Raw genomic sequence first — 24,008 nt, 5'->3', positions numbered from 1 at the left:
ACGTGTGTGTGCGTAATAGGATGTGTGTTTGTGCACATCTTAGGGCAACACAGCTAAGGCCTCAGTGTGATGGATGGGTAGGCTGTTTGGTAGATGGATGATGTCAGTCTCAGGTCCTTCTCAGGAACAATGTCGGCTGTCTCTTAATGAGAACAACCTTTAGCCTCTCCAAATCCCCTACAGAATACTGATCACCAAACAGGCTTTTTCATGCCCTTGCACATTTCCCCCATTGCATGCTCTCAAAATAATACTCTGCTCATGTACATGCGCAGTTGCAAACAATTTAAAAATGTTTTTTTTAGCATCACATAATGTCCACATTATTTATTCATGATGCCAAAATCAATAAAAAAGATTTGATGAGTCATCCTTCCACGTTCTGTCAAAGACTGGGCTGCTGATAAAATAACAAGCCCTGGTGACAGCATGAAGGAAGGGAGATTATCCCTTCTCATTTGTTTGCTCCTCGACATTAATATTACATTAACACATGTAATTATTCTAATGTCATAATAGACCAATTACCATCCCTGTGTGGAGACTGGTGCTGTGCTTCTGAACGCCGTTGTTTCTCCACTAATGGCTCTGCCTTTTTTGTGTTGTTGTATTTTGTTGTGTTGTACTGTGGTCTGTCTCGGCTATTGTGTTGTTGTATTGCAATCCCTAAGCTGCCAGTGGGCCATGCATTTGAGGGTGTGTATTTGCATCCATTAGTAATCTGAGTGGGCTTAACATGAAGGACTCAAACAAATCAAGGCCAAAATAAGGCTGGGTACTGAATTATAATCACTTTGCAATTTGATTTCTAGGCTGTTTTAGGTCACGCAGATCTATATTTTTTTGTTGGTGTCTGCAGCGTTTATTGTGCTGTTTCAGTAGTACTTTTACAGCAGTGGCTTCACGTACTGAGAATAAAGCATGGTCTTGTCTTCCCCTCCTTTTTCTCCAGTTGATAAGTGGAGGTTCAATCGTCAACGCTGAGGCGGTATGGGACCATGTGACCATGGCGGACCGGGAGTTGGCGTTTAAGGCCGGCGACGTCATCAAGGTGCTGGACGCCTCCAACAAGGACTGGTGGTGGGGCCAGATTGATGAGGAGGAAGGATGGTTTCCTGCCAGCTTTGTACGGGTGAGTTAGCTGCAGCCGTGGCTGGCCAGCGACCATAGACACAACACACCCACACACATACAGAAATGGAGGCACATGAGCATATGCACAAAAGCTGATAAATACACAGAGAAAGGTGCACAAGTATTCTGTCATATAAACAAAAACACATGGACAAAAAACACACATTGATATGCTTGCTCCACACACAGATTTGCACATTTGATTAATGCTTTTTTTGGGACAAATAACACTAAAGAGAGCAGAGAATAGCTAGCTAAGTGCCTTTATTGAGTTTTCAGGGACAATAAAACAAAGATGCTGATTAGCCTCTTTTTTTGTTTGGCTTCAACTTAACTCCTATCCTTGAATTCCACTTAATTTTACAACGTCCTCACATCACATCGTGATTATTAAATCTCACCTTTACTTGAGCTCAACTTAACCCAACACAAAGGTCTGATGTTATTCCATACTTCTTTTACTTAACTTATTTGAGGAAGAATTAGCATACTTGTTGTAGGTAGAGGCTTCCACAACAATGCACCCCCCCCACCCCCCACCCAGACACTCCTCATGGCCATTCCAATTGTCCACCCTTCCATCTTCACTCCTGAGAGGGCAGGGCAGACAGGCTGACTGACTGTCAACCAAAAAGTATCTTTCTGTTCTGTCATTCTCTCTCTCCAAGGTGGAGCCCCACCCTCCTCAGCCCCAAACAAAACAGGTTTTCTATATCAACCCCATAGCAACTCCACGGTTCCAAAACACCACGTCAAAGGTGCGTTTTTCCCAGCTTCATCTACCCATCCAGCCTCCCTGCCCACCCGCCCGCTCCAGTCTGTCAACCGCAACATACCCTCGACATTACCAAACATTAACGTTCCCATGACGTTTTAACATTATTCTCTACGGGATCGATAGAGAGGCAGAACTGATGAGTCAAAAGTAATCATCCAAGTCTTCGTCTTAAAACAGCCTGACCTCAAATTCTCCAAATGTATTGATATAGAATTAGATGGATTTTTGAATCATTGTTCCTGTTAATGTTCACGGATCTATTTTAACTATTGATTCTTTTTTTAGTACTCTCTACTATTTACTATTGACTCTGACTAGTCTTTAGTCTTATGCTGCACTGCTGGTTCTCGTGTGCAGTCAGTGTTCTACCACCCGTCACTCTGCTTGTCTGTGGCGCTGCATAACTCATCTTGTGTTTGGCGGTTCTTTGATGTTCTCTTGGCAAACTGTGTGTCATCAGGTGTTGGCTGCTGGACATCTAAAAACCACGCAAACTTGGCCCTTTCTATGAGCGACCCGTCTGTGGTTCTGTGCGTGTGTGTTGCTGAGTGCATGTATGTGTGAGGAAGTTGTGAGGTTGAGTGCGAGTGTAAATGCATGTGTATGTGCAGGGGAGGGATTTTTTTGGAGTCACACACAGGGCCGAAGTTGGGCATTGAATATCTTCTGGGCACCAGTCTCAGAAAGAGGCTTATTTTAAACTCTGGAGTTGTTTGTTCCTCACCTATCTGACATCCTGGACCAACAGTCCCATTCACTCTCCAAACTACCAAAGACCCTTTAAATAAAGCTCTGTGTGTGAGGTGTGTGTTTATGTATGTGGTGGTGTGTGCTGTGTGTGCATTTATGCTCATGAGGAGAGGGGCTGAACGATTAATCATTTTCAAATCAAAATCTCGATTTGATAGAATGCGATTAGCTGACCTTAGGTGCAATTAATCCAATCTGAAATATTTAGTTGAATGTTTGGTGTAACATTTCGGTTACAATTTTGTTATATCTCTTTTTATAATATGAAGTGTTATAAATGCTGGAATAATGTTACACATCACATAACTTTATTAACCATGATGGTAGAAGGTGCTGCTATTGAACTGAGGCAAATCAGTTTATAGAAAAGTACTGATATTTTTTTATTCACTTTTTTTTTTAGATTGTTATTATTATAACTTTAGTTTTTGTGTTACATTTTCTGTTTGACTGTTCAATGTTCCATGCTTATTAAAAATACAACTTTACTGCTGGCATGTTCTCATCCTTCCATAAGAATAGAGAGCAGTTTTAATGATGTCTCATGTTATAATACTCCATGACATATGTATCTGTTATACAGTGAATTTTGAGCTTTAGCTAAACTTAAAAAAACAACAACAACCGCAAATGGAATCGTAAACGCAGAAAAATCACAATTCGATTTCTTTCTCCAAATCGTTCAGCCCTAATGAGGATTGAGAACTTCCGATTATATGACAAAGATTTTGTGATATGAATACCTAAATGTATATGTTTCCTTCTCCTTTTTTTTGGTCTGATTTTTAAGCGTAACTGAGCAGATTTCTTATTCAACTGCATGTGTGTTTGGCTCTGTATGTGTGTGTGACTGTGAATGTGTTTGCACTCAGCTGTGGGTGAACCAGGAGGATGGGGGAGCGGAGCCAGCCGAGGGGACCAGCGAGGTGCAGAACGGGCACCTGGACCCAACCAATGACTGCCTGTGCCTGGGCTCGCCCCTCCAGAACCGAGACCAGATGAGAGCCAACGTCATCAATGAGATCATGAGCACAGAGAGACACTACATCAAACACCTCAAGGACATCTGTGAGGTACTTAACACGTGCACCACACATCCACCAACACACACACACACATACATACACTGTTCCAGGGCATGCTTTAATGCCACAAAGCCAATAGGAAAGGTTTATGGAAAGGAGCTGAATGAACTGCAACATGGATGAGAGAAGAAGCAGCCCATTGGATGCTACCTTGCTACTACATGAGCTTTGCTAAATGTATGCTGATTTGTCTTTTACAACTATTAGTTGTGCTTTATGCTGTTGACTTGGATGGTTATGGCATGTGGCTATGAGTCCCTCCGCAGAATCGTGGAAAATAACTTGCCAGTCAAGACTGCTGATTTCCTTCTGACTCAGTTAGCCTAGGCTAGCTTGCCAGCTGGCTTACGTTTTCAAATGTAAACATCAGAGAAAACAGAGATGAAAAGGTGGAGAAGATGTCCTCAAGCTTGCAAGACTGTCTCTGCAGCCATCTCATGACTATGAGTTGCTCACCAGGGTCCTGAAATCCCAAACCCATCTCCTGCTGACTCGGCTAGCGTGGCAGATCAACGTTTTCAGACGTAAACATCAGAGTAAACACAGAGGAAAAGCTGAAGATGGCCAACAGCTACGTGGACAAGACCAAGACCATCTTTGCGTCCATCTCCATCTCTACATCAGAGGAGCTACTTTGCCAAGCGTGGAGTCATTGAACAGCAATGGCAGCTTCTCTGCTAGGCATCCTGCTAGCCAGTGTGCAGTCATCATACGGTGAGCTGGGGGGCCTCCGCCGGTTTCCAACGGGATGTTGGGAGCTGGGGATCCTGATGTCCTGGTGGCCTTCAACCGGGGGACTCTTTGTCTGTGTGCTTATCCGACGGCAACACAAGTTGAAGGAGCTGGAATTTTGAAACTTTGAAAGACTCACATGACAACATGAAACGCCCAAATTTAAACCTGAATCTAAATTTTGGAGGTATTGTTGAAAATCAAAAATTAACAATTGTCAATTTCTTTAGCTTAGTATATATATGGGCTATATTGTGCATAATAGTTCATTGCCACCAGTTCTTCTTGCTTATACTGTAAAAAATATAGAGACAGAGATAGTTAAAATGAGATTGCACAGTTGTGTTTTTCATGTTTAAAGCCAGCACAGCCATCTGTGTGAGTTACATGGAGGTCACATGGGAATACAGAACAAAACATCTGCATCGAGACTTTGGGTGGGCAAGATTTCCTAGTGCAAATTTCTGCTTTTCTAATCATCTTTCCTTAATCCTTTGATAGCCCTTTCTCCACATTCGGGGTAAAGCGTAATGTTTAAAAAATAGTTGCAATCAAGCTTGAATCTCACTTTCACACTTCTTGCCTGTGGTAATACTTTCAGCATTTTACAACTTTACCTGTAAACAAGCACAGGCATGCTTTTCCTTAAACTTTGTGTTTCACGTTAGTAAAAATAAAGGGTTTAACGATTTAGGAAAGCTAATTAGAGTAAAAGTGAAAGTAAAAACTGATATTTTCCTGGTTCTTGATGGAACACTCCATGCCTGTAATGGCTGTGCTTATTACTCAGGGAGCTTCTACTGATTAATCTTCCGATCATAATCATAATCATTTATTTTAGTCACGCGCTATTGATTCTTCTGGAAAACACTTTTGTCAAATCAATCCATTTTAAAACAGAGTTTTGCATTAAGCTTGGCTTTAAGAAACAAAAAGAGTTAGCAGGTGTATTTCATAAAAAGAGACAATTCTGGGTGGGGGAATGTGAAATAACAAAAAAATGTCACCTCTTACAGCAAACGTGTTCCCAAAAAGCTTCAGGCATTTTACTAACCACAAGAATTGAGGCCACAGTTCAGTTACACACAATTATATTTTACACTACAGAAGATTCAGAGTCATAGTTCAATTTGATCCAAATGAGTTATATTTAAGGAATGACTTCACATGTTTATTTCAAAAAAGTATGACAAAAATAGTGATGTAACACTCAATGGCCTACATTATGCTTTTCTGTAGCAGTTGTCTGACTGAGCATTGCAGCCATGGCACTTAAAACCGTGTTGCCTTTGAAAGCCTCACAGAAGTTGTAACCCATTCTGTTGCAGGGCTACCTGCGTCAGTGCAGGAAGCGTGTGGACATGTTCAACGATGACCAGCTGAAAGTCATCTTTGGGAACATCGAAGACATCTACCGCTTCCAAATGGGCTTTGTCAGAGACTTGGAGAAACAGTACAACACAGAGGACCCCCATCTCTCTGAAATCGGACCCTGCTTTCTAGAACATGTGAGTTGTTTTTTAGTTTGAAAAACACTCAGACACACTGTCCAGCTGAGATTAGCCATAATTGCTAATAATTTTGTTAGGCCTGTTATCTCAAGATCACAACCTAATTATCTTGTTATCATGAGATAACAGTTAAGTTGTGGAGATAATTAAGTCACCAGCAAACAATTTATCTCAAGATAACATCATAATTAAGTCATGATCTTGAGAAAACAGCTCTAATAAAAATTTGAGCAACCGGAGCTCTTCTGTACACGTTGGCGCTCTTCTCCCCAGCATGTTTTATTAAAAGAGGATTCATTTCATATTCCCTCTCTCATGATGTATCTTTCTTCTCCTTTATTCTACAGCAAGATGGTTTTTGGATCTATTCAGAATACTGTAACAACCATTTGGATGCCTGTATGGAGCTGAGCAAACTGATGAGGGATGGCAGGTACCAGCACTTCTTCGAGGCCTGTCGCCTCCTCCAGCAAATGATTGACATTGCCATAGACGGCTTCCTGCTCACCCCTGTCCAGAAAATCTGCAAATATCCTCTTCAGTTGGCTGAGCTTCTCAAATACACTGCGCAGGAGCACAGGTACTGTCCACATTTAATCTGCTGAATGTGTTGCTTTTTCATGGTTGATTTGTTCATTACTGAGGCATCGTTGAGTTTCACATGCATTATGCAGCGCTTTCAGGTGTTGTTGGTTTAATTCTCGTGAAGTGGTGACTTACCATGCATGAACTGCAGCAAATGTTATGTAGAGGCAAAGGTCAGAATTGAGCCATTAATTACACATACTGATCAGAATCAGAATCAGAATCAGAATCAGCTTTATTTGCCAGGTATGGGGAAACATACGAGGAATTTTTCTTTGGAGCATCGTTGCTCACACTGTGTTTACACACAAAACAACCAAAATAAAATATACACACTAATATATACACACAATATATACGTACTCTAAACAGAACAATTTAGAGGCATGAGTGAACAAAGAGTTCAATAAAATTATTTAAATATGGAGCATAGTGCCAGGATACTGGGATAAATAGTATTATGTTATTATATTACAATATGAACAGTATGAACATAATGGACAGTTCTGAAGTAGAAAATGAGTAGTATGATGTAGTATGATGTTTTTAAAAGATAATTTTGCAAGTCAAGAAAGTCTCAGATGGTCATAAAACTGTTGAAGTATAGAACTGTAAAAATACATAATTAGAAAGCTTACTCACCCTCAAGTCGCAAAGTTGACGTCTTGCTGAAGCTCCAATGTCAGTTGTTAGGGTTTCGTACCGAGATGTGACTTTTCTACCACAAGCAGCGGGTCTTTCTTATTGTTTTGCTACTCGGTTGTGTAAAGACGCTGGATAATCACATCAGGTAGTTTAACTTTACCTGTGTTGTATAACATCGCTAGGGAGCAAGCCAGGCAGAATTTGGGCTCACTTGCTATGAGGTCGCTCAACTTTTGAGTGACGGTGCTCTGAAATTTAGACTTTCCTATTAATGTGCTTGATGTGTGCTCCACGAAAGTTACAGTGTCATCAAGAAGAGCTCAAGAGATACAGATGTAAGTGTTCATAAGCCTAGCTAAACACACCTCTGAATATGTTATTGGTATCTAATCTTCTGCACCCCTAAGCCCCTCCCTGGTGGGGCCTATGAAGCCGAGCAGCAAGCAATGTGACGTATATTGAGAAGAGATGTAGTTCACCGAGCAGTTTCAAACAAGACTAAGTGGTACTACAACAAAACTCTGCCAAACTGTGACTTCACTTAAATTATATTTTTAATAGAGAAACGTCATATGTGTATTTCATGGCTCAAGTTAAATTCACATCCAAACATTATTCATTGTTATCTATTATTAGCCTCTATATTTGTTGTTTGTATACTGTTGGAGAGGAAAACATGCAGTTGTATCAAAAAAAGTATACTGCATTTCATAATCTAATCATTTTCATTTCAATACATGGCCATTGGATCATTGCATAGACCTCTGCATATGGATAGATCACAGATTAAATATGAATGTGGGCTTTTGTTGGCACATATACAAGCATCAACATGCCGCACCCACACACTGCATGCACAGCACAGAAGCACACTACGCAATGTAAACATTTGCAGATACGCGGGTATCCAGATGTGCAAACTCATGCGTGCAAAGCCCCAGAAACATGGCGTAAGTGATTGAGCGTGTCTCAGCCAGCTCCAGGTCATTCACAAAGCACTCGTTCTCAGCCAGAGAGGGACAGGTGCCAGCTCTGCCAGCTCTGCCTGCCAGATCACGGTGTTTAACTGTTGGAGCTGTAGAGAATCTGCCAGATATAGGCTTGCTCTCTGTCACACACACACACACATAACACTGTCTCACACACACACACACATAACCCTGTCACACACACAATATCTTCCAAAGTGAGGATTGGATCCGTTGCACATCTAACCCAGAGGGATAAATCCAGCTCAGTAAGCATAGAGACAGTCAGAGTTAACCGTCGCTGATTAGAATTAAACAGCAGTGTGTTATTTTGACTGTGTTCCAGCCGACTTACTGCTGCTACTCGAGTTTATAACCCCGGCCCTTTAATAGGCTGGTCTGTATCATTCACTACAGCAACATTACATGTCTTTTTTTAAAAGATGGCCAATCTCCAAGAGCTATAATGTTTCCCTTTAACATCCCAGGAGTAATTATGTGTACTCTGTGTCTGTAGTGATTATCGATACGTGGCAGCAGCACTGGCAGTAATGAGGAACGTCACTCAGCAGATCAACGAGAGGAAGAGGAGACTGGAGAACATCGACAAAATCGCCCAATGGCAAGCTTCTGTTCTGGACTGGGAGGTATGTGTATATATTCACTGTGGACTCACTGACAAGTTTGGTCCGGTCTGGTCCGTTTAGTCACAGACATTGTCCTGGGACAAGATGCAGCGGAGGCCAAGATATGCTAATCCAAAAATGGTGCATTCTAAAAATCCCATAATGCAACATGATAGTATTGTACTTGTTAGACCTCCCCTGCCTGGTAACCCGCCATATCTCATAAAGCCAGCTTTCTTTTAGTTTTGAGCCTAAGCTGAGATACACCTAATGACATAACTGTGTGTCTGTGTATGTGTGTGTGTGTGTGTGTGTGTGTGTGTGTGTGTGTCTGTGTGTCTCTGTGTGTGTGTGTTTGTGTTTTGTGTCTAGGGGGACGATATCTTGGACAGGAGCTCAGAGCTCATCTACACTGGGGAGTTGTCATGGATCTATCAGCCGTATGGACGTAGCCAACAGCGAGTCTTCTTCCTCTTTGATCACCAGCTGGTTCTCTGTAAGAAGGTAGGCTCTCACTTTCTTTTTGTTCACTTTCTTCCTTTTTTGAAGACCTAAAATCAAAGCTAAAATCAAGCTGATCAGCTAAAAAACACCTCCAGCCTGTGTTCTTAATAGTTGTGTATCACATGGCTGGTCATGGAGAGACACTTGAAGACGGCGCAACTTTTTCAATCTTTTCTCGAGAGCTGCAAAATAGATTACAAAATACCTTAGGAGACGCACCAGCCCTCGTTGAGATGCGCTCCAATCCTCAGCACCTTTCACAAAATGGAGCTGTGCTAGTTTGGGCTCTAATGCACCGAGGCTGTGTTCTCCTGTCAGACGGATGTTCACGCTTGGCTAACTCGACAATACATGCAAACAGAGATACGGACACAAATGCAGACGGACACACAGAGGCGTGCAAGGTGCATCATCACAAGCACACTCATGTGTACACACAGAGGGGCAATCATTTCACCATTACACAGAACAATACACACAGAAAGTAAAAACACACTACAGATAAAGTGTCTTTCTGTTTTTCTATCCTCTTGTATGTCCTCGGCCTCCCCCCCGTCCATCATTGTTAAACATCTCTCACCCTAGAAATAAACTCCAGTATTTCTGCTGATCACCACATGTGTTAGCTGTTCGGGTCCACTAAATAAAGTATGCTCCGAGACACATTCAGTTATAAGTACTAGTCTTTGTTCTGCACATCCTTCGCCAACATCCTCAGTTAAACATGTAGAATGGCAGCCCTCAGGGTATGTTTGTAGCACATGTAGCCTTCTATCTCATCCGCTCTACTTGTCCTTATCAGCACACGGATGCAGATTTTTCTCTGCATGCTTTTTAAAAGATCCCTGTTCTTGTTTTTTTACTTTACCTTTCCGGCCGCCCCACGAGGAAGAGTTTTGTATGTGGGTGTCTAATTCCTGCTAAGTTAGTTAAAGTTAAAGTTACTTGTGGTTGATGAGGTGGAACAATTATATAATAAATAAATAATCATAGGGTGGCATCCTTACAGTCAATACTGCAAAACCACTAACATGATTCTTCAAAATTGAGTTGAATCAACATAAAATTTCATCTAAAACGTCAAATATATCATGTTGTCAAAGATGGGATTTATCGCATGTTGTTTTGCATTAGACTGTACTGCTGGATCAACTAGTAAGTGTACTCACCATTGTTGAAATAGTATTTTCTACCTTCTTCGATACCACGTACCATGTTGAGCAGGTTTGCAGAGAAATCGGACATTCTGCAATGTTTGTGGAAAGTGTTTGTAGTTTTGGGCAGCAGATGGAAAGGGTTGCATAAGGCAGACTCCCAGAGTACCAAGGGAAGGACGCTTGTTGACACCTCTAAGGTTCAGCACACAAACACATGCACCCATTAACAGACGTCCTGTTCCCCAGGATCTGATACGCCGGGACATCCTGTACTATAAGGGTCGCATCGACATGGATCGCTACGACGTGCGGGACGCCATAGACGGCCGTGACGACGACTTCAACGTCAGCGTGAAGAACGCCTTCAAACTGTGCAACAAAGACAGCGAGGAGCTCCACATCTTTCTGGCCAAGAAGCCAGAGGAGAAGATCCGCTGGCTCAGGGCCTTCCACGAGGAGAGGAAGATGGTGCAGGAGGATGAGAAAATCGGTTAGTTGCGCACCTTTCTGCACCTTGGAATTAGTTTCATTCACAATGGGTAGTGAGGCTACGTTTCAGTTACATGTTGTACTTGCTGCAGCACACTACAGGGGGACCTTTTTTATTAGCACATCATAGGACATATCGTAATATTTTTAGGATTAAAGTAGGCTTTGTTCTGCTTTGTTGTTGTTGGGAAGAGATAAACAATGCTTCATAGCTGGTTGCTGTAAAAGGCCGCTTCCGTGACTTATTACATCCTTTTTTTCTCATGTATTAAAGCCCTTGTGTGGAACATGTGTGAAACATACAATATGGTTTCTTGTTCAGGTTTTGAGATCTCTGAGTACCAGAAGCGGCAGGCGGCCATGACAGTGAGAAAGGTGACCAAACAGAAAGGTGAGGCAACAAGAAGATATCAGGTGATTTCCCTTTTCTTTTCCTCGCTGGTGTGCTCTGTCTTCTCATCGCTGTTTACTCTTTACTCCTTAACCTGCTCTCTTTTTCTTTTTTCTTTTTTTTTTTACTTTGTACACCTTTTCTAAACACTACTTTGTTCATGAATGGATCTAGAGTATCTGTGTACTAAGTAAGCTAGACAATTTACATGGTTTCATGTCTTCTCGCTATATAACTTAAGTAGAGTTAAATGTCTGTCGGCCCGAACACGAGGATGAATATCTATGAGTTGTAAAGCAGCTGTTAAGCATCAATGAAAAGACAGAGGGCTGTTTGCATGAAGTATTTAGTTTAAAGGGCGTTACCGGTGTTCATGACATGTGGGTCCTGTGTCATGCTTGTCTCGTACAAATTCCACACCTCACAAAACTGTTTGCATTTTTTCTTTTACTGACTTAGGGTGGTTGTTGGTGCTTATCTCTTCCATTTATATCCAGCTTATCAAAAAACGGCAAAAAACAAAATCAGTTTGTTGTCTTATATAGCTGGTTACTTTAGTTTTATCACAGCATCTGAATTATAGATGCCTTTACTTCAAAACCTTAAACCAGTGATTCCCAACCAGCCTCTAAAGTATTGAGTATCAAAAAATGCCTTGTCATTTAATACCCAATTTCAATACTTAAGGAGCCATAAGGAATTCTACCTTTGGAATTGATGAAGGGGTATGTGAGTTCATCGGACAGGGCTGTGGGGTTACATCAGACCAACAAACCGTACAGCCTGAAGTCAGTTATCATGTTATTTTGACTTATTTGTGATTTAACAGGTTCAGGTTTAAAGCCAGATTTGTCGAAGCGCTGTAAATTCCAACAGCTAGCGACTATCTCGGTAAGAGAAAAACATGTCAAGCTCGTAAATGAAGCTGCAAGTTCCTCACAAAGCATCAGACAGAGGACCCACATGTCCAAAACCGCTGGTATCATCCTTTAAGATTTAACCATTTTAGTGCTAGGCTAGATGTGTGTACATTTACCATTCCTGATGTTCTTGCTATTGCCAGTTTCACTATAAGCATGACCATCCATTATGGTATTAATTAACCAATGACCACTACTGGAATGTTCTCTCTGACGTTAGGATCCCTGTAGATGTCTGTCAGAAGTAAATGTTGTGTGTTTCTAAGTGCTGAATGTGTACATGGCTGGCACAAGGTGAAGTACTCTCTTGAATTTCAGATTCATTTATAGATTTCATCTTGAGAAAGAGGGCCATGTTGTATGGACATGGTTTGAGAATGATAAAGGTATATGCATTAGAGTTCTCCTTAGAGCTAGCACAATAAGATGCCATGGCAACTGCTGAGCAGCATTGGGAGGTGTTGTGATTAACACTGGCATTGGAGCATGCGGTCCCAGACCAATCTGTTTACGAGCATTATCTTGACCATCCAAGATAAACACAAGTAGATCAAACCCTTCTAACTGCTAAAACAGTGTTTGGCAAAATACCCCCAACAAAAGACACTGTCCCTCATCTTTTCATTTTATTCCTAAGATGCCATGGCAGCTTTTGAATATTTCATCTCCAAATATTGACTGTAATTTTGAATTGCACTAGCATAGTTGTAATGCTTGTAGATTGTAGCTAAGTGACCTTGTAGGCTGTAGTGAAACGCATATTAACAGCTTTCTGTTGGCTCTATTTTGTGTTCTCAAGTGTCCAGGGTGCTATTCACACAAATGGGCTGTCAACAAACATGGAAGAACACTGTCTCTTGACTGGGTTTTTTCCAGCATTGTATCAGAAGTCAATCTGTTGGTTCTCTTGTTTGCCTGCTACAGAGTTTGATTGAATAGCATCTTCCGTCTCCCTTGTGTCATTGCTAGAGCTGAATTCCACTTTTCTTCTAATTCAGATGCCGTCATATGATCATACTGTATCATATCTCAGGTTTAATATGCAGGAATGTTTATACTGAAGGCTCATTTTGTCCGTCTACGTGCCTGCTTTCTTTGGAAGCATGACTTGATGTTGTGTTGTTGTGTCTGTTTTAGATACATTACTGATAATGTTTCCTGTTTGCTATCCACCTCCCTTCTTTTTCTCTCGCTTTGTGCCCTGCACTGCCTCCTTGTCCCTCTCCCCTTACACCCCCTTCTTGCTCTCTTTGCACCTGCCTTCTTAGGTGTAAACAGGTGCACGCCCCCCTCATACCCGCCCCCCCAGGACCCCCTCAGTGCGGGGCAGTATGAGGTAACGGAGGACATGGCACAAGGAGAGGTTTTTGAATTCAGTCAATCCAAAAGAGGCCAGGCTCCTTTCTGGCAGAATTTTAGTAGATTAGCTCCATTTAAGAAATAGAGATACACAGACTCTTCTGAAGGACCAGCTATTTTTCTTAGAAGCACTAAACACTGGAGGATCATGTCCCATGATGACAAAAAATACGAAAAACAAACACACACACACAAGACTTTTCAAAATGATGGACCATTGTTAATATAGAGGTTGATCGGAAGCAGCAAGAGGACTGAAGACTTGGATTTAAAACATTGAGGAAAAATTACAACTTTATAATTCATATATGTCAGTAACGTTCTTAGTTATCACGCTTCTCCAGCCGAGTCAGCGGTCATGAACTCTTTCCCTCGGATTCTGCATCTTCACGCCATCTGAATGTCCTGCAGTTCTTTAGAGTGTTAAGTTATTTCATTTTGAATCCATCATCTGGAGAGAAACACATGGCTAAACCAGAGCATACCTACTCGTATGATTGTGTGCAACAAAGCTGAGATCCTGCTGTGCTGCTCTGTCAGATGCTTGTTGCATTCTCCTGAATGTGAGATTGAATAATGACAGGCCTCAGCTACTGGCGGGGGCGTCTGAGGGGCCCGTGAGTCTCCGAGTTCCATCCATCCGGATCCATCCGGGCCAACTCTAGCGCTACTGATGTCTGGATCTCCTCCTCACTCTCAACGCTCCGTGTTGCTCTCGCTAGCTGTTTGCATTACAGTAGCCCTCGCTTCTTCACCGAGTCTGACGCTCACAGTGTTTCCCTCAGCCGCCGCATCCCTCTCTCGTCCTCTATCTCTCTACCCACCTGCTCAGCCTCGGTGAGTCAGTGGCTCTCAGAGGAAGAGCTTCATTCTTTTGGAAAGCTGCCATTGGCCATGCTATGACGGGTCAGGGAACAAATCAATAGTTGGAACATCAATAGAATATTTACATCCTTTCACCAAACACTTCTGACAGGGTATTCATAACCGATCACACCGAGGGGCTGTGGGACTTACGTTTGGCGAGAGAGAGCTTGCCGCTCAGATGAAACAGCTGGGAGCAGGAGATAGGCAGGCTACGGTCCACCTGCCTTGTGTCAGAGCCCCTCCCCCACTCTCCCCAGAGACCACCCCTGTAGCACTGTGCTGGCAGCTCACTGGGCGTTTTGGAAAGAGAACAGCCTACCTCCAAGGAAATCCACTGAGAGTTAAAAGTGGAGTTGAAGCGTTCTAAAATAAGATCTTTTTTTCACGTCTGCTGTCAGAAGAAAGACTGCTTCAGTTAGCTTAAGTATTTTGTAATGCTCACATTGTGTAAAAAAAAAAAAAAAAAAGAAAAGGAAAAAAGCACAGCACATAATTCTGTCTAAGCAGTACTTTCAGTTAGCTAGGAGTGACGCAAACATTGCCACAGTGTGAGAAATTAGAACCAGCAGAAGGAGAAATGGTCGCAAAACAAATGAGAAATTAGGAACAGACAGGACAACCATAGCAGTCGGTTGTGTGTCTGCAAGAACGTACGCTGCAGAAGTGTGAGCTGATACCACAGAGAGGAACAGAGGTGAATTTAATCTGTAGCACGCAGGTGTCCTGTGACAGATTGATGCTTCAGATCAGTGCGCTCCTCTCCGCTGTGTTTCCAGATCTGATCCATGTTCTGGCAGTTAGCTCGGCACTGCCAGCGGATTTCCAGAGAGCTGTTGCCTGATCAGATTGATATGTTTAATCAACAATACCCCGAAGCTGCTGTGGGCGTTTCTGCCACATGATACTACAACAGAGGTGTTAGAAAAGTTAAGAAAACTACCGATTTACACACATTCTGAAGGGATATTCTTTTCTACAGTTGGAATGTAAGTGACACATGAGTCCTACATGGTCCTTTTCTGTATGCTTTGTGACCTCAGATACAGAAGTACATTTTGTGTTGAATTATACCACCTGATGGACAGTACATATACAGTATGACAACTTGTGCAATGTGATATATCATTATATATCTTCACCAATCACTACGACGTGATATGAAAGATTTATATATCGTTCTGTCATTTGTTTGCCTTCTTATAGGCCTTATAACCTATTGGGGAGAGAAAAAAAGTCCTTAGAGTTGCTTTGTATGTTGTGTAATTTATGTTTCAGTAAAGAAAGTTGAGAAACGGGTGAGTTGGCTGCTGGTGTCTGTAGAGATGGCTCCCAGTGAGATTGATTTGGAAGATAATTCCCTGGTCTGGCACTGCAAAAAGATATGGTTCCCAGGCCATGATAACCTCAGGTCCCGTGCTGCGCCCCCCCCCATTCCTCTACTCTACGCCACCACCGATATACAGACATAAGCATGCAGGCAAACACACACACACACACAATCATGCGCACTTGCTGGCCCGTTCTGCTGCAGAGAAGAGAGATGCTATCTAACAGTGCCTTCCAGCATTCCACTAGTGATTATCTATTCAGTTTCACAGGCAGATTTGAATTAGTCATGTATTTTCCCTTCAGTGTGGGACTTGCATCTCTCTCTCTCTCTCTCTCTCTCTCTCTCTTTCTGTCTCTCTCTCTCTCTCTCGTTCTCTCAAACACACTGGGAATTCCTCGTTCCCCAGTGCATGGGATCCACTTGGACAGAAACTCAGAGGCCAGGCCTTTTCCATGAGTAGATACTGTGCCGTCTGACTGAAACACACTTTATTATACTATATCACACGTACATAGTCGTAGTTTTATTGCACAAAAAGAAGTCTATTCTAATTTCAGACGTTTTAGAAACCGCATAGAGTTCCTTTATTGTTATCTATTTAACACGCTGAAGGTGGTTTCCTTTGGATTTATAGTAGGAAACAGATTTCCATTAGTCAAGTTATAGGTCTCTCTTTTCAAAGTATATTATTAACAGTGAGTTATGAATCAAAAGAAGAATCGTCTATTTTATCTTTATCAGCTACACTGTAAATAATGTAAAAAGAACAGATCATATATTTGGATATTGGTATTTTGCGTTGGAGACGAATGTTGTTCCGTTGTAGCGTGCGGTAGACCTCGGTACCGGGTACATGCATGCTCGTGGCATCCAATATTGTGCATGAGACTTTAGACAACTCTTAGCATATTGTTTAGTTTGGTTTAACTTCCAATGGGATTTCTTCACAGCGCGGAACCATTCATTTGTGAACCCATGCCATCTCACTGCCGGGAGTTCTTTTCTCCGTCCACCTGTCTCCTGCTCACGACATATGACACGCTGTAGCTTCTGTTTTTATTTATTAAGTAGAGGGAACATCTTCCATCATGCCGAGTCGAAGACTGAACTGTTGACGGGTGAAATGAAAGGCACTAATGCCCAGATATATCGGGTTACTATAAACTATAACCTTGCTCTAAATCTTTACTACTTTCTTTTCTTTTGACTCCAACCTGCACTGTCATGATCCAAACTGCTGTTATTATTTTTGGAATGGGACCGCTGAGGCAAAACGGGTATCATTTTCTAGAACTACAGAGAACCAAATAGGAGTTAACACTGATCATGGGTGTTTGTGTATACATTTGTAGTCAAGCAGAAGAGCTGAATAAATGCGAAACCTCTCGGGATGAGCTAAAAATAAACATTATCCTGAAGATGCGCACACACACCCACACACACACACCCACACACACACACACACACACACACACACACAGTGCTTTGTTGCAATTCATTTTGTGCTCTTGTTTCTGATTAAGACATGATTCTTTGAAGTACAATGACATGACAGTACACATTAATTCCTCACTTGTATTTATTGAATGAAGTATTAAATAGTACCATTTTGGCCACCTTGTTAAAAAGGATGTATATATTGGTTTTATTTTTCGGATATAAGTATAATTCTGCCCTTGTGCTGAGAGCTGAGAGGACAACTTTTTTCTCTCTGTTTCCGATCATAAAACCAAGACAGCCAGTTTAGCAGACTGTCAACGGGATGCATCCCAGTCGTGTAATTCCTTTTAGTCCCGGCGTCCGTGAGTCGCTAACCGCGCTCGCTCACATTTAGCATAGCGACATCTTCAGTAGGAACTCCTTGCAGTTGGTTATGCAGTCCTGTGTTGTTTCAAAAATAGTCAGGGTACAACAGAGTCTTCATTGAGCCATATACTGATGTGGTTTCCTATGACAACAAGGGTAACAGAAGACTGACATCCCACTTTTGGAATCTGTCCATTGTATTATAACATCTAGTTTGAGGTCTGGATTTTTGCCTATCACAGAAAAATTAACTCACATTATCCATATCTTTTGTAACCATATGCAAACATTTGTCATTTTCTTTCTCGCTGGCCTTTGAGTTTGATTATCTGTTGTAGAAATGGAAAACCTGAAAAATAATGCCTATTCAATCCAGAAACTGTGAATGGGAGAGTGGAGATGTCAGCTGTATGTACATTATATGTTTTGATGTAATCAGAAGCACTGGGAATATGTTGTACTTCGCTGTAAAAATAAATCCATATCTGATATAGCTGTACTTTTGTTGAAAATAAAACCTCTACAGAAGTGCGTTTCCAGGCGTCAATGTGTGAGAGAGAGCATTGTGCTGAGCTTCCTGTGGTATGACGTTATTTCCTGTTTGTACAGGTCCCCATTCCCGAAAGCTGACACGTTAACTCCTGGATGCACATAATCAAGAAGGTGATAAATCACAAAAGAATTTTTTTTTAACTTCCAGCCACAAATTTGGACTGGAAATAACTATGCTGTAATCAATAAGTAATGAGACTTTGCAATATAAGTGAAGGCGGATCACTGCTTCCCATAAGGTTTTGAAATTCAAAAATGTTTTTCAGGCAACATCTAAGACATCCTGGTGCGATGCAGAGACTGTCGCTGTGTGTCTCTGTGTGTGTGTGTCTCCAGTTGTCTCTGGATGTCTAAATAATGAATAATAGAAGTGAGAATCAATCTGATTGTGTAATCTTAGCTGTGAAGAGGGCAGAACAAAAATTACAAATGGGAAGCATCACGTTTGGAAAAGAGCAATAAGCAGTGTTACTGTGGTCTCTAGTGGTCAGCTGTGGTCTTACACTTCCCAAACACATGGCAGGTTTTCCAACATGGAGCCCTTTAGGATGATCATATTTCTGTTTGACAAAGACACTCCAATGAGCTAAAATATCTATCTATTTAAACTAAATCTATTTATCTATTAGGAGCCACAAATTTCAATCTTATATAAATAATAAAAGACAAGACTTTACAGGACTGGGACTGTACGGTGGTTGTAGGAAAAGCTAAAGTCAAATCTCCAGTCATAAGTGAACAGCAATGAGGTAAAAAGAAATCCCTGGCTAATTATTGTGATGCTAAGGTTAGCATCCGATGAGTTCACAGGTGTCGTGCTTGAGGTAGTTCCTCAGGATCAGAGGAACATTCAAGCTGTCAACAGCAGGCTCCTTACTGGCACAGGGGAGGCATCTTCGTATTGCCAGCCGAGTCTGCGACATCAGTGTTTTGGGAGAAGCTGGAACAGAAAAAGACAAATACAGGTGGATCAACGTTTTGACACTTTGAAAACTTCATGCTTCCAGAACCAGTCCACAATCCGTGTCTCACCTCTCTCTTTGAGCAGCAGAATGAGAGCTTCATTCTGCTTTGTAGTCTTGTCAATAATTAGCGTGGGCAGATACACGTCTGCCCCAAAGTCTATGAGAAGCTGGATGTACTCCACCCCGCAGCCATAACGCAGACACACCTCCAGGACTGTCTTTGGCTGCTTAATCCTGGCCAGCATCTTTTCATCTGTGCAGTTAAAGTTGGGGTTGGCCCCGTGCAGAAGGAGCAGTTTGAAGCAGTCCAGGTGTCCATAAACAGCTGAGATGTAAAGGGGCCCTCTGCAGGCCGTGGCCTTGGCAGCCCACTCGGGGACTTTGGCCCTGACGTCCACCTCGGCTCCCCAGCGCAGCAGCTCTCGGAGCACGTCTACGTCGCCCTCCCGTGCCGCGGTCAGCACCGGGGAGCAGTTGTTGTACTGGCTGCCATTAGGGTCGGCTCCGGCCTTCAGCAGGGCAACCACGCAGTCCAGATGTTTCCCACTCACAGCTGTGAACAAAGGCGTCTGGGCCTTCACATCCAGGCTGTCAACCTGGATTCAAACACAGGAATACACCAACATGTTGTGACAGTAGGAAACATTCCTGACAAATTAGGATTCGGGGTTTCAAGAACATGCACTATGAATCATTGAAGATGCACTGATTGATTTGTTACGCTTTAAACACAACATTGACATATTCTCCCCTCAGGAATGCCTTTTCAGGATTCCCCTGTCATGTTACACTTAGTTATGAGATCCATTGTTCAATTAAAAAGATTGATTAGTGCAGCTTTAATGCCCTAAATTTAAACTATCTAATTTTTTACTCTTCATATAAGAAGGTGAAAAATACCTGCTGGAAGAATCTATGAACCTTTTTTTTGGCCTTTTAAAGTAAATGTGTGATAGCTGAGTGGAGTTCATATCATTTGGGTTATTAACTAGGATACTTATGTTCATTGCACCCACCATCAGGCACAGATGCAGTGCCCCCCCCCCCCTCCCCCCCCCACACACACCCACTCTCAAAGCTCCATCCCACCATCCTCATCCTCGAGCTAAACCACATGATGCTCCCTCTCACCTCTGCACCGTGCTCCAGCAACACCTCCAAGCACCTCATGTGTCCCAGGGCAGCGGCAGTGCGCAGGGGGGTGACCGGGACCCCCCACCCGCTTCGGGCGTTGACAGACCTCCTGTAACTCTCCTGAGACAGAAGCTCGGAGAGCAGAGTCACGTTGTCGCTGCTCACGGCGTTGTTCAAGGCCTGACAATGCTCGCTGTCCTCATCGTCCTCCTTAGGCTGCAGCAGGGAGAAGATCTTCGATATGTCCATCAAGCTATTGTTGACAGTTTGGCCCAGAACCACAATGTAACCCCCGAGACTGGAACATGTCAAACCCCATCCATCTGCAATGGCAAACATGTCAGAGAACGGTGGTAACACACCTAGTTCTGTTTATGTCAACATAACAAATGTCTACATGAAAGCAAATGAATGTTTCTTACCATGGCCTTCTACAGTACTACCAGAAGACCATGCCTGGCACAGTTACCCTATACAACACACATCTGCACAATAAGACCTAAATCCCAGTTACCTTGTAAAACACACATCTGCACGATAAGACCTAAATCAAAGCCATAGATGACTGCATGTTGTACCCATAGACAAGTATTCTTTTCCTTTAAGAGCCTCAGAATTTGCTTGATAGACAACAGCAGCAAACTGAAATGGATTCCATCAAGACACTCACCTCAACTAGTCGCTTGTGATGTTATTTCCAAAGACATGGAAGAGGAAGAGAAGTTAAACACATTCCAAACAGCTGAAAAAGTCACGTGGAAGAAAGAAGGAAAGAGAGGTTCTCCAAGTAGTGTGTGATGCTTCCACAGGAGCTGTGAGTTGTGAAATGTCCAGTATGGCAGTGTGTGTGTGTGTGTGTGTGTTTTTTTTTTTTTTTTTGGGGGGGGGGGGGAGTTAAGTGGCAGAGGGGGCCAGAGCTCCTTTCTTGGGGGTGTGGGGGGCTAATTTTAGGCCACAGATGGGCCTGGCTAAACTTCCATTCTTGGAGAGTGAAGGCTCCGGTTTATAATTAGAAAGGTGATACAAGTGTGACACTCGGCCGGTGATTGGCGGGTGTGTCCTGAATAAAAACAAAAACGAAATAGGAGATGTGAGTGTCTCGGATGTGAGTGCCACAGAGCATGGAGAAGCATAAATGTTGTGTTTTGTTTGAACAGGTTGATCAGTAATAAAGACACATCAGCCCCCAGCTGCACCGTCGGGTGGGATGATGAAGCCAAATAACCAATGAGCCGAGGCCGTCAGTGTGGCTGCATGCGCCCCGCTATCTGCCCCCCTACATCCCACCAGGGCAGCCATGTCTCTAGGTGTCGGCTGTGTGACTGCCAGAGCTTTAGAGGAACAGCCAGTCAGCTGTCCCCCCCCCCATGTCTTCAGGCTGTCCCGTGTTCGGAATGGAAGATGTGACACACCACATTCTTTCAGCAGATGGCACGAGAGTCCAGATTCCTGGTGTTGTCCAACTACATGAGGAAACTTGAATTAGATTTATTTGAGCACCCGGACATGGAGCTATTCCATCTGGATTAGTAAGACTTGCTTTGAATCAATCCTCACCCAAGAACAAATTAAAAATATATCAAATAAAAAGGAAAAATAATCATTAGCCAATGCACTACAATAAAGTCTTATTTATTAACCAATTATGTTGTGAATGGCAAGAACATAAGATCTATTTCTGGATACAATATCATACAAAAAATTCAGAGCCTATGGTATGCATGGACCAAAGGACTAACACTGCTTGGTTGTGTCTGTTTGTCTACATATTCCACGTTCCAATTGGTATTTCACATCATTTTGCACTTGTAATTGTGATTCTCGTCACTGTATACTTAGATTAGATTAGATTAGATTCAATGTTATTGTCATCACACAGGTACAAAGCTATGCAGTGGAGGTCTAACCAGAAGTGCAATAGCAGTAAGTGCAGGACATCCAATGGTTCCATAAGTCCAGGACATGGATATGTACTGAATATAATATACAGGTGGATAATACTATAAACATCATTTTTACAGATATGTGCAATGAACATAATATACTTATGGTTGTTACTATAACTGAGTTTACAGGTGAATTTATGAATATTTACAGATGGCTATTACTATAAACAGAATTTTTACAGATAGATATGTATAATAAGTTAGGCTAAAATGAGCAGTGTAACAATGATTTAAAGTACTAAAAAAAAATTAAATCCGAATCCGAATTAAAATGCAGTGGAGAGTAATTGCATATTACAGTTAAAGTACGGTATTGTAGATGTATATGTAAAATATTGGTACTGTAAATAAACTAATCTATATTCCAGTCAAGGTAAGTAGTCCTCAGGGCCCATCCAACAGTCTTAACAAGGTAAATAAATAATCAGTTCACTTCTTTCATTGAATTTGGGTATTTTAGTCCATTTTATAGCATTTTAAGAAAAAACTATTGAGGAAAAAATGACTAAGTCAAAATAAATTACAAAAAATTTACAAATGAATTGCCAAAATCACCTTATCATCGTAATTGCATTTCTGTGAGGGATTTTTATTTTTATTCTTATGTATGTGTGATACATGTGTGTATATGTGTTTGTTGTGGTATGGTTGTCTTATACTGGACTTCCTTTGGGATGAATAAAGTATCTATCTATGTATATGTCCAAAAAAAAAAACTCGTTGAGTGACAAAATCATCGGGGAAAGCCACAAAAGTTTCGAGTATTTAATTTAAAATGTTGAAATACGAAAAAGTTTCAGGTCTAGAACACAGATTTAAAAAAACTGCATTAAATTAATAAATATCTGTCCGCGAGTCCTCTTCCGCCCGCTGGCCACCAGATGGCGCTGGCGGCTCGCTGATGGCAGGAAGTGCCGCTGTAGTAAGCAACACGTGACGTGTGTATCTTTGCAAAATAATACACCGTTGTGAATACGGTCTATGTGTAAAAGAGAAAGAAGTTACTCTTTACACAGTAAGTTGGTTAGAAGTTGGTTAATATTTCACTCGTGAAGTTTCGTGTGGCTAGACTTGTTTCGACACTGGGAACTGGAGCAATGCTTCAAAAAAATACCAGATAAGGTTTGTTGAGCAACGTCGCCTAAGGCGAAAAATAGGCAAAAAACTAGCTAGCGTGTGTTTAGCAACGTCGCCAGAGGCAAAAAAAAAACTAGCTTAAGTGTGTTTAGCAACGTCGCATACGGCGAAAAATAGGCAAAAAACTAGCTAACGTGTGTTTAGCAACGTCGTCTAAGGCCAAATACAGGCAAAAAAATACCAGCTAATGTTTTATTTTTAAACATTTTTCAAACGTTAGCTGGTATTTTAAAATCTGAGTGACGTTAGATAACGTTCCAGCTACAAGTGTGTCCGTAGTAAATGCTGTGTTCCGTAGTAAATGGAGGAGGAGGCCCTTCAAAACCACTGCAGAAGAATGATTTCCTGTGTCCGAAACAAACCTCCTCCTCCTCCTCGAGGGGGAGACACGCGCAGCACCGAGGAGCCAATGGGAGGGAGAGGAGGACCGGAGTTGTAGCCGGAGACGAGTTCAGAGATCTCCGGGAATGTAACGTTGACCTCCCTTTCCCATACTCCACGTCCTCCCCCAATCTCATATGTCAAGGTCCCGAAGACCTGGCCGTCCCCCCTCGACTCCTCTTAATGCTGAAGCTCAAAACGTTCAACGAGAAGATGAAACGGGTCAGTTGACACTGTTATGTGATTCATATTTGCC

At 42.2% G+C, this 24,008-nt stretch overlaps 3 protein-coding genes across 19 annotated transcripts in view; 2 read left to right on the top strand and 1 right to left on the bottom strand.

Annotated features, from left to right (window-relative positions):
• The window catches only part of LOC117952225 (rho guanine nucleotide exchange factor 9), a 63,168-nt gene extending 45,040 nt beyond the window's left edge, over positions 1–18,128 (top strand). For 7 of the 17 annotated variants that reach the window (XM_034884361.1, XM_034884366.1, XM_034884360.1 and 4 more), the window contains 10 exons: positions 953–1,132; positions 1,803–1,892; positions 3,535–3,735; positions 5,808–5,987; positions 6,338–6,570; positions 8,706–8,835; positions 9,187–9,318; positions 10,722–10,965; positions 11,287–11,355; positions 13,544–18,128. In XM_034884361.1, coding sequence (XP_034740252.1) covers positions 953–1,132; positions 1,803–1,892; positions 3,535–3,735; positions 5,808–5,987; positions 6,338–6,570; positions 8,706–8,835; positions 9,187–9,318; positions 10,722–10,965; positions 11,287–11,355; positions 13,544–13,719 — 1,635 coding nt within the window. In that variant the 3' untranslated portion in view covers positions 13,720–18,128. The other 10 variants (XM_034884363.1, XM_034884375.1, XM_034884370.1 and 7 more) reach the window with 6 other exon arrangements.
• Positions 17,553–21,145, bottom strand: LOC117952228 (ankyrin repeat and SOCS box protein 12-like). The gene is made up of 4 exons (XM_034884379.1): positions 20,959–21,145; positions 20,286–20,611; positions 19,222–19,750; positions 17,553–19,129 (listed from the first exon to the last, which is right to left on the bottom strand). Exons 2-4 carry the CDS (start codon positions 20,535–20,537, stop codon positions 18,978–18,980), a joined length of 933 nt encoding a protein of 310 aa, XP_034740270.1. The 5' UTR covers positions 20,538–20,611; positions 20,959–21,145; the 3' UTR covers positions 17,553–18,977.
• A 2,070-nt stretch (positions 21,146–23,215) lies between these two features.
• Positions 23,216–24,008, top strand: part of LOC117952266 — a 1,772-nt gene continuing 979 nt past the window's right edge. Inside the window, exons 1-2 of the mRNA XM_034884413.1 lie at positions 23,216–23,249; positions 23,670–23,974. Of these exons, the coding sequence (XP_034740304.1) occupies positions 23,216–23,249; positions 23,670–23,974 (339 nt within the window). The remainder of the gene's footprint in view (positions 23,250–23,669; positions 23,975–24,008) is intronic.

Source organism: Etheostoma cragini, chromosome 10, assembly GCF_013103735.1.
Source record: "Etheostoma cragini isolate CJK2018 chromosome 10, CSU_Ecrag_1.0, whole genome shotgun sequence".
In the NCBI taxonomy this organism is placed as follows: Eukaryota; Metazoa; Chordata; class Actinopteri; order Perciformes; family Percidae; genus Etheostoma; species Etheostoma cragini.
This window is presented reverse-complemented; position numbering and strand designations above follow the sequence as displayed.

Coding starts and splice junctions, on each gene's coding strand:
- LOC117952228 (XM_034884379.1), bottom strand. CDS start 20,537: ATGGACATATCGAAGATCTTCTCCCTGCTGCAGCCTAAGGAGGACGAT. Junction 19,751..20,285: donor TGCTGGAGCACGGTGCAGAG/GTGAGAGGGAGC, acceptor GTTTGAATCCAG/GTTGACAGCCTGGATGTGAA. Junction 19,130..19,221: donor TCTGCTGCTCAAAGAGAGAG/GTGAGACACGGA, acceptor TTTCTGTTCCAG/CTTCTCCCAAAACACTGATG.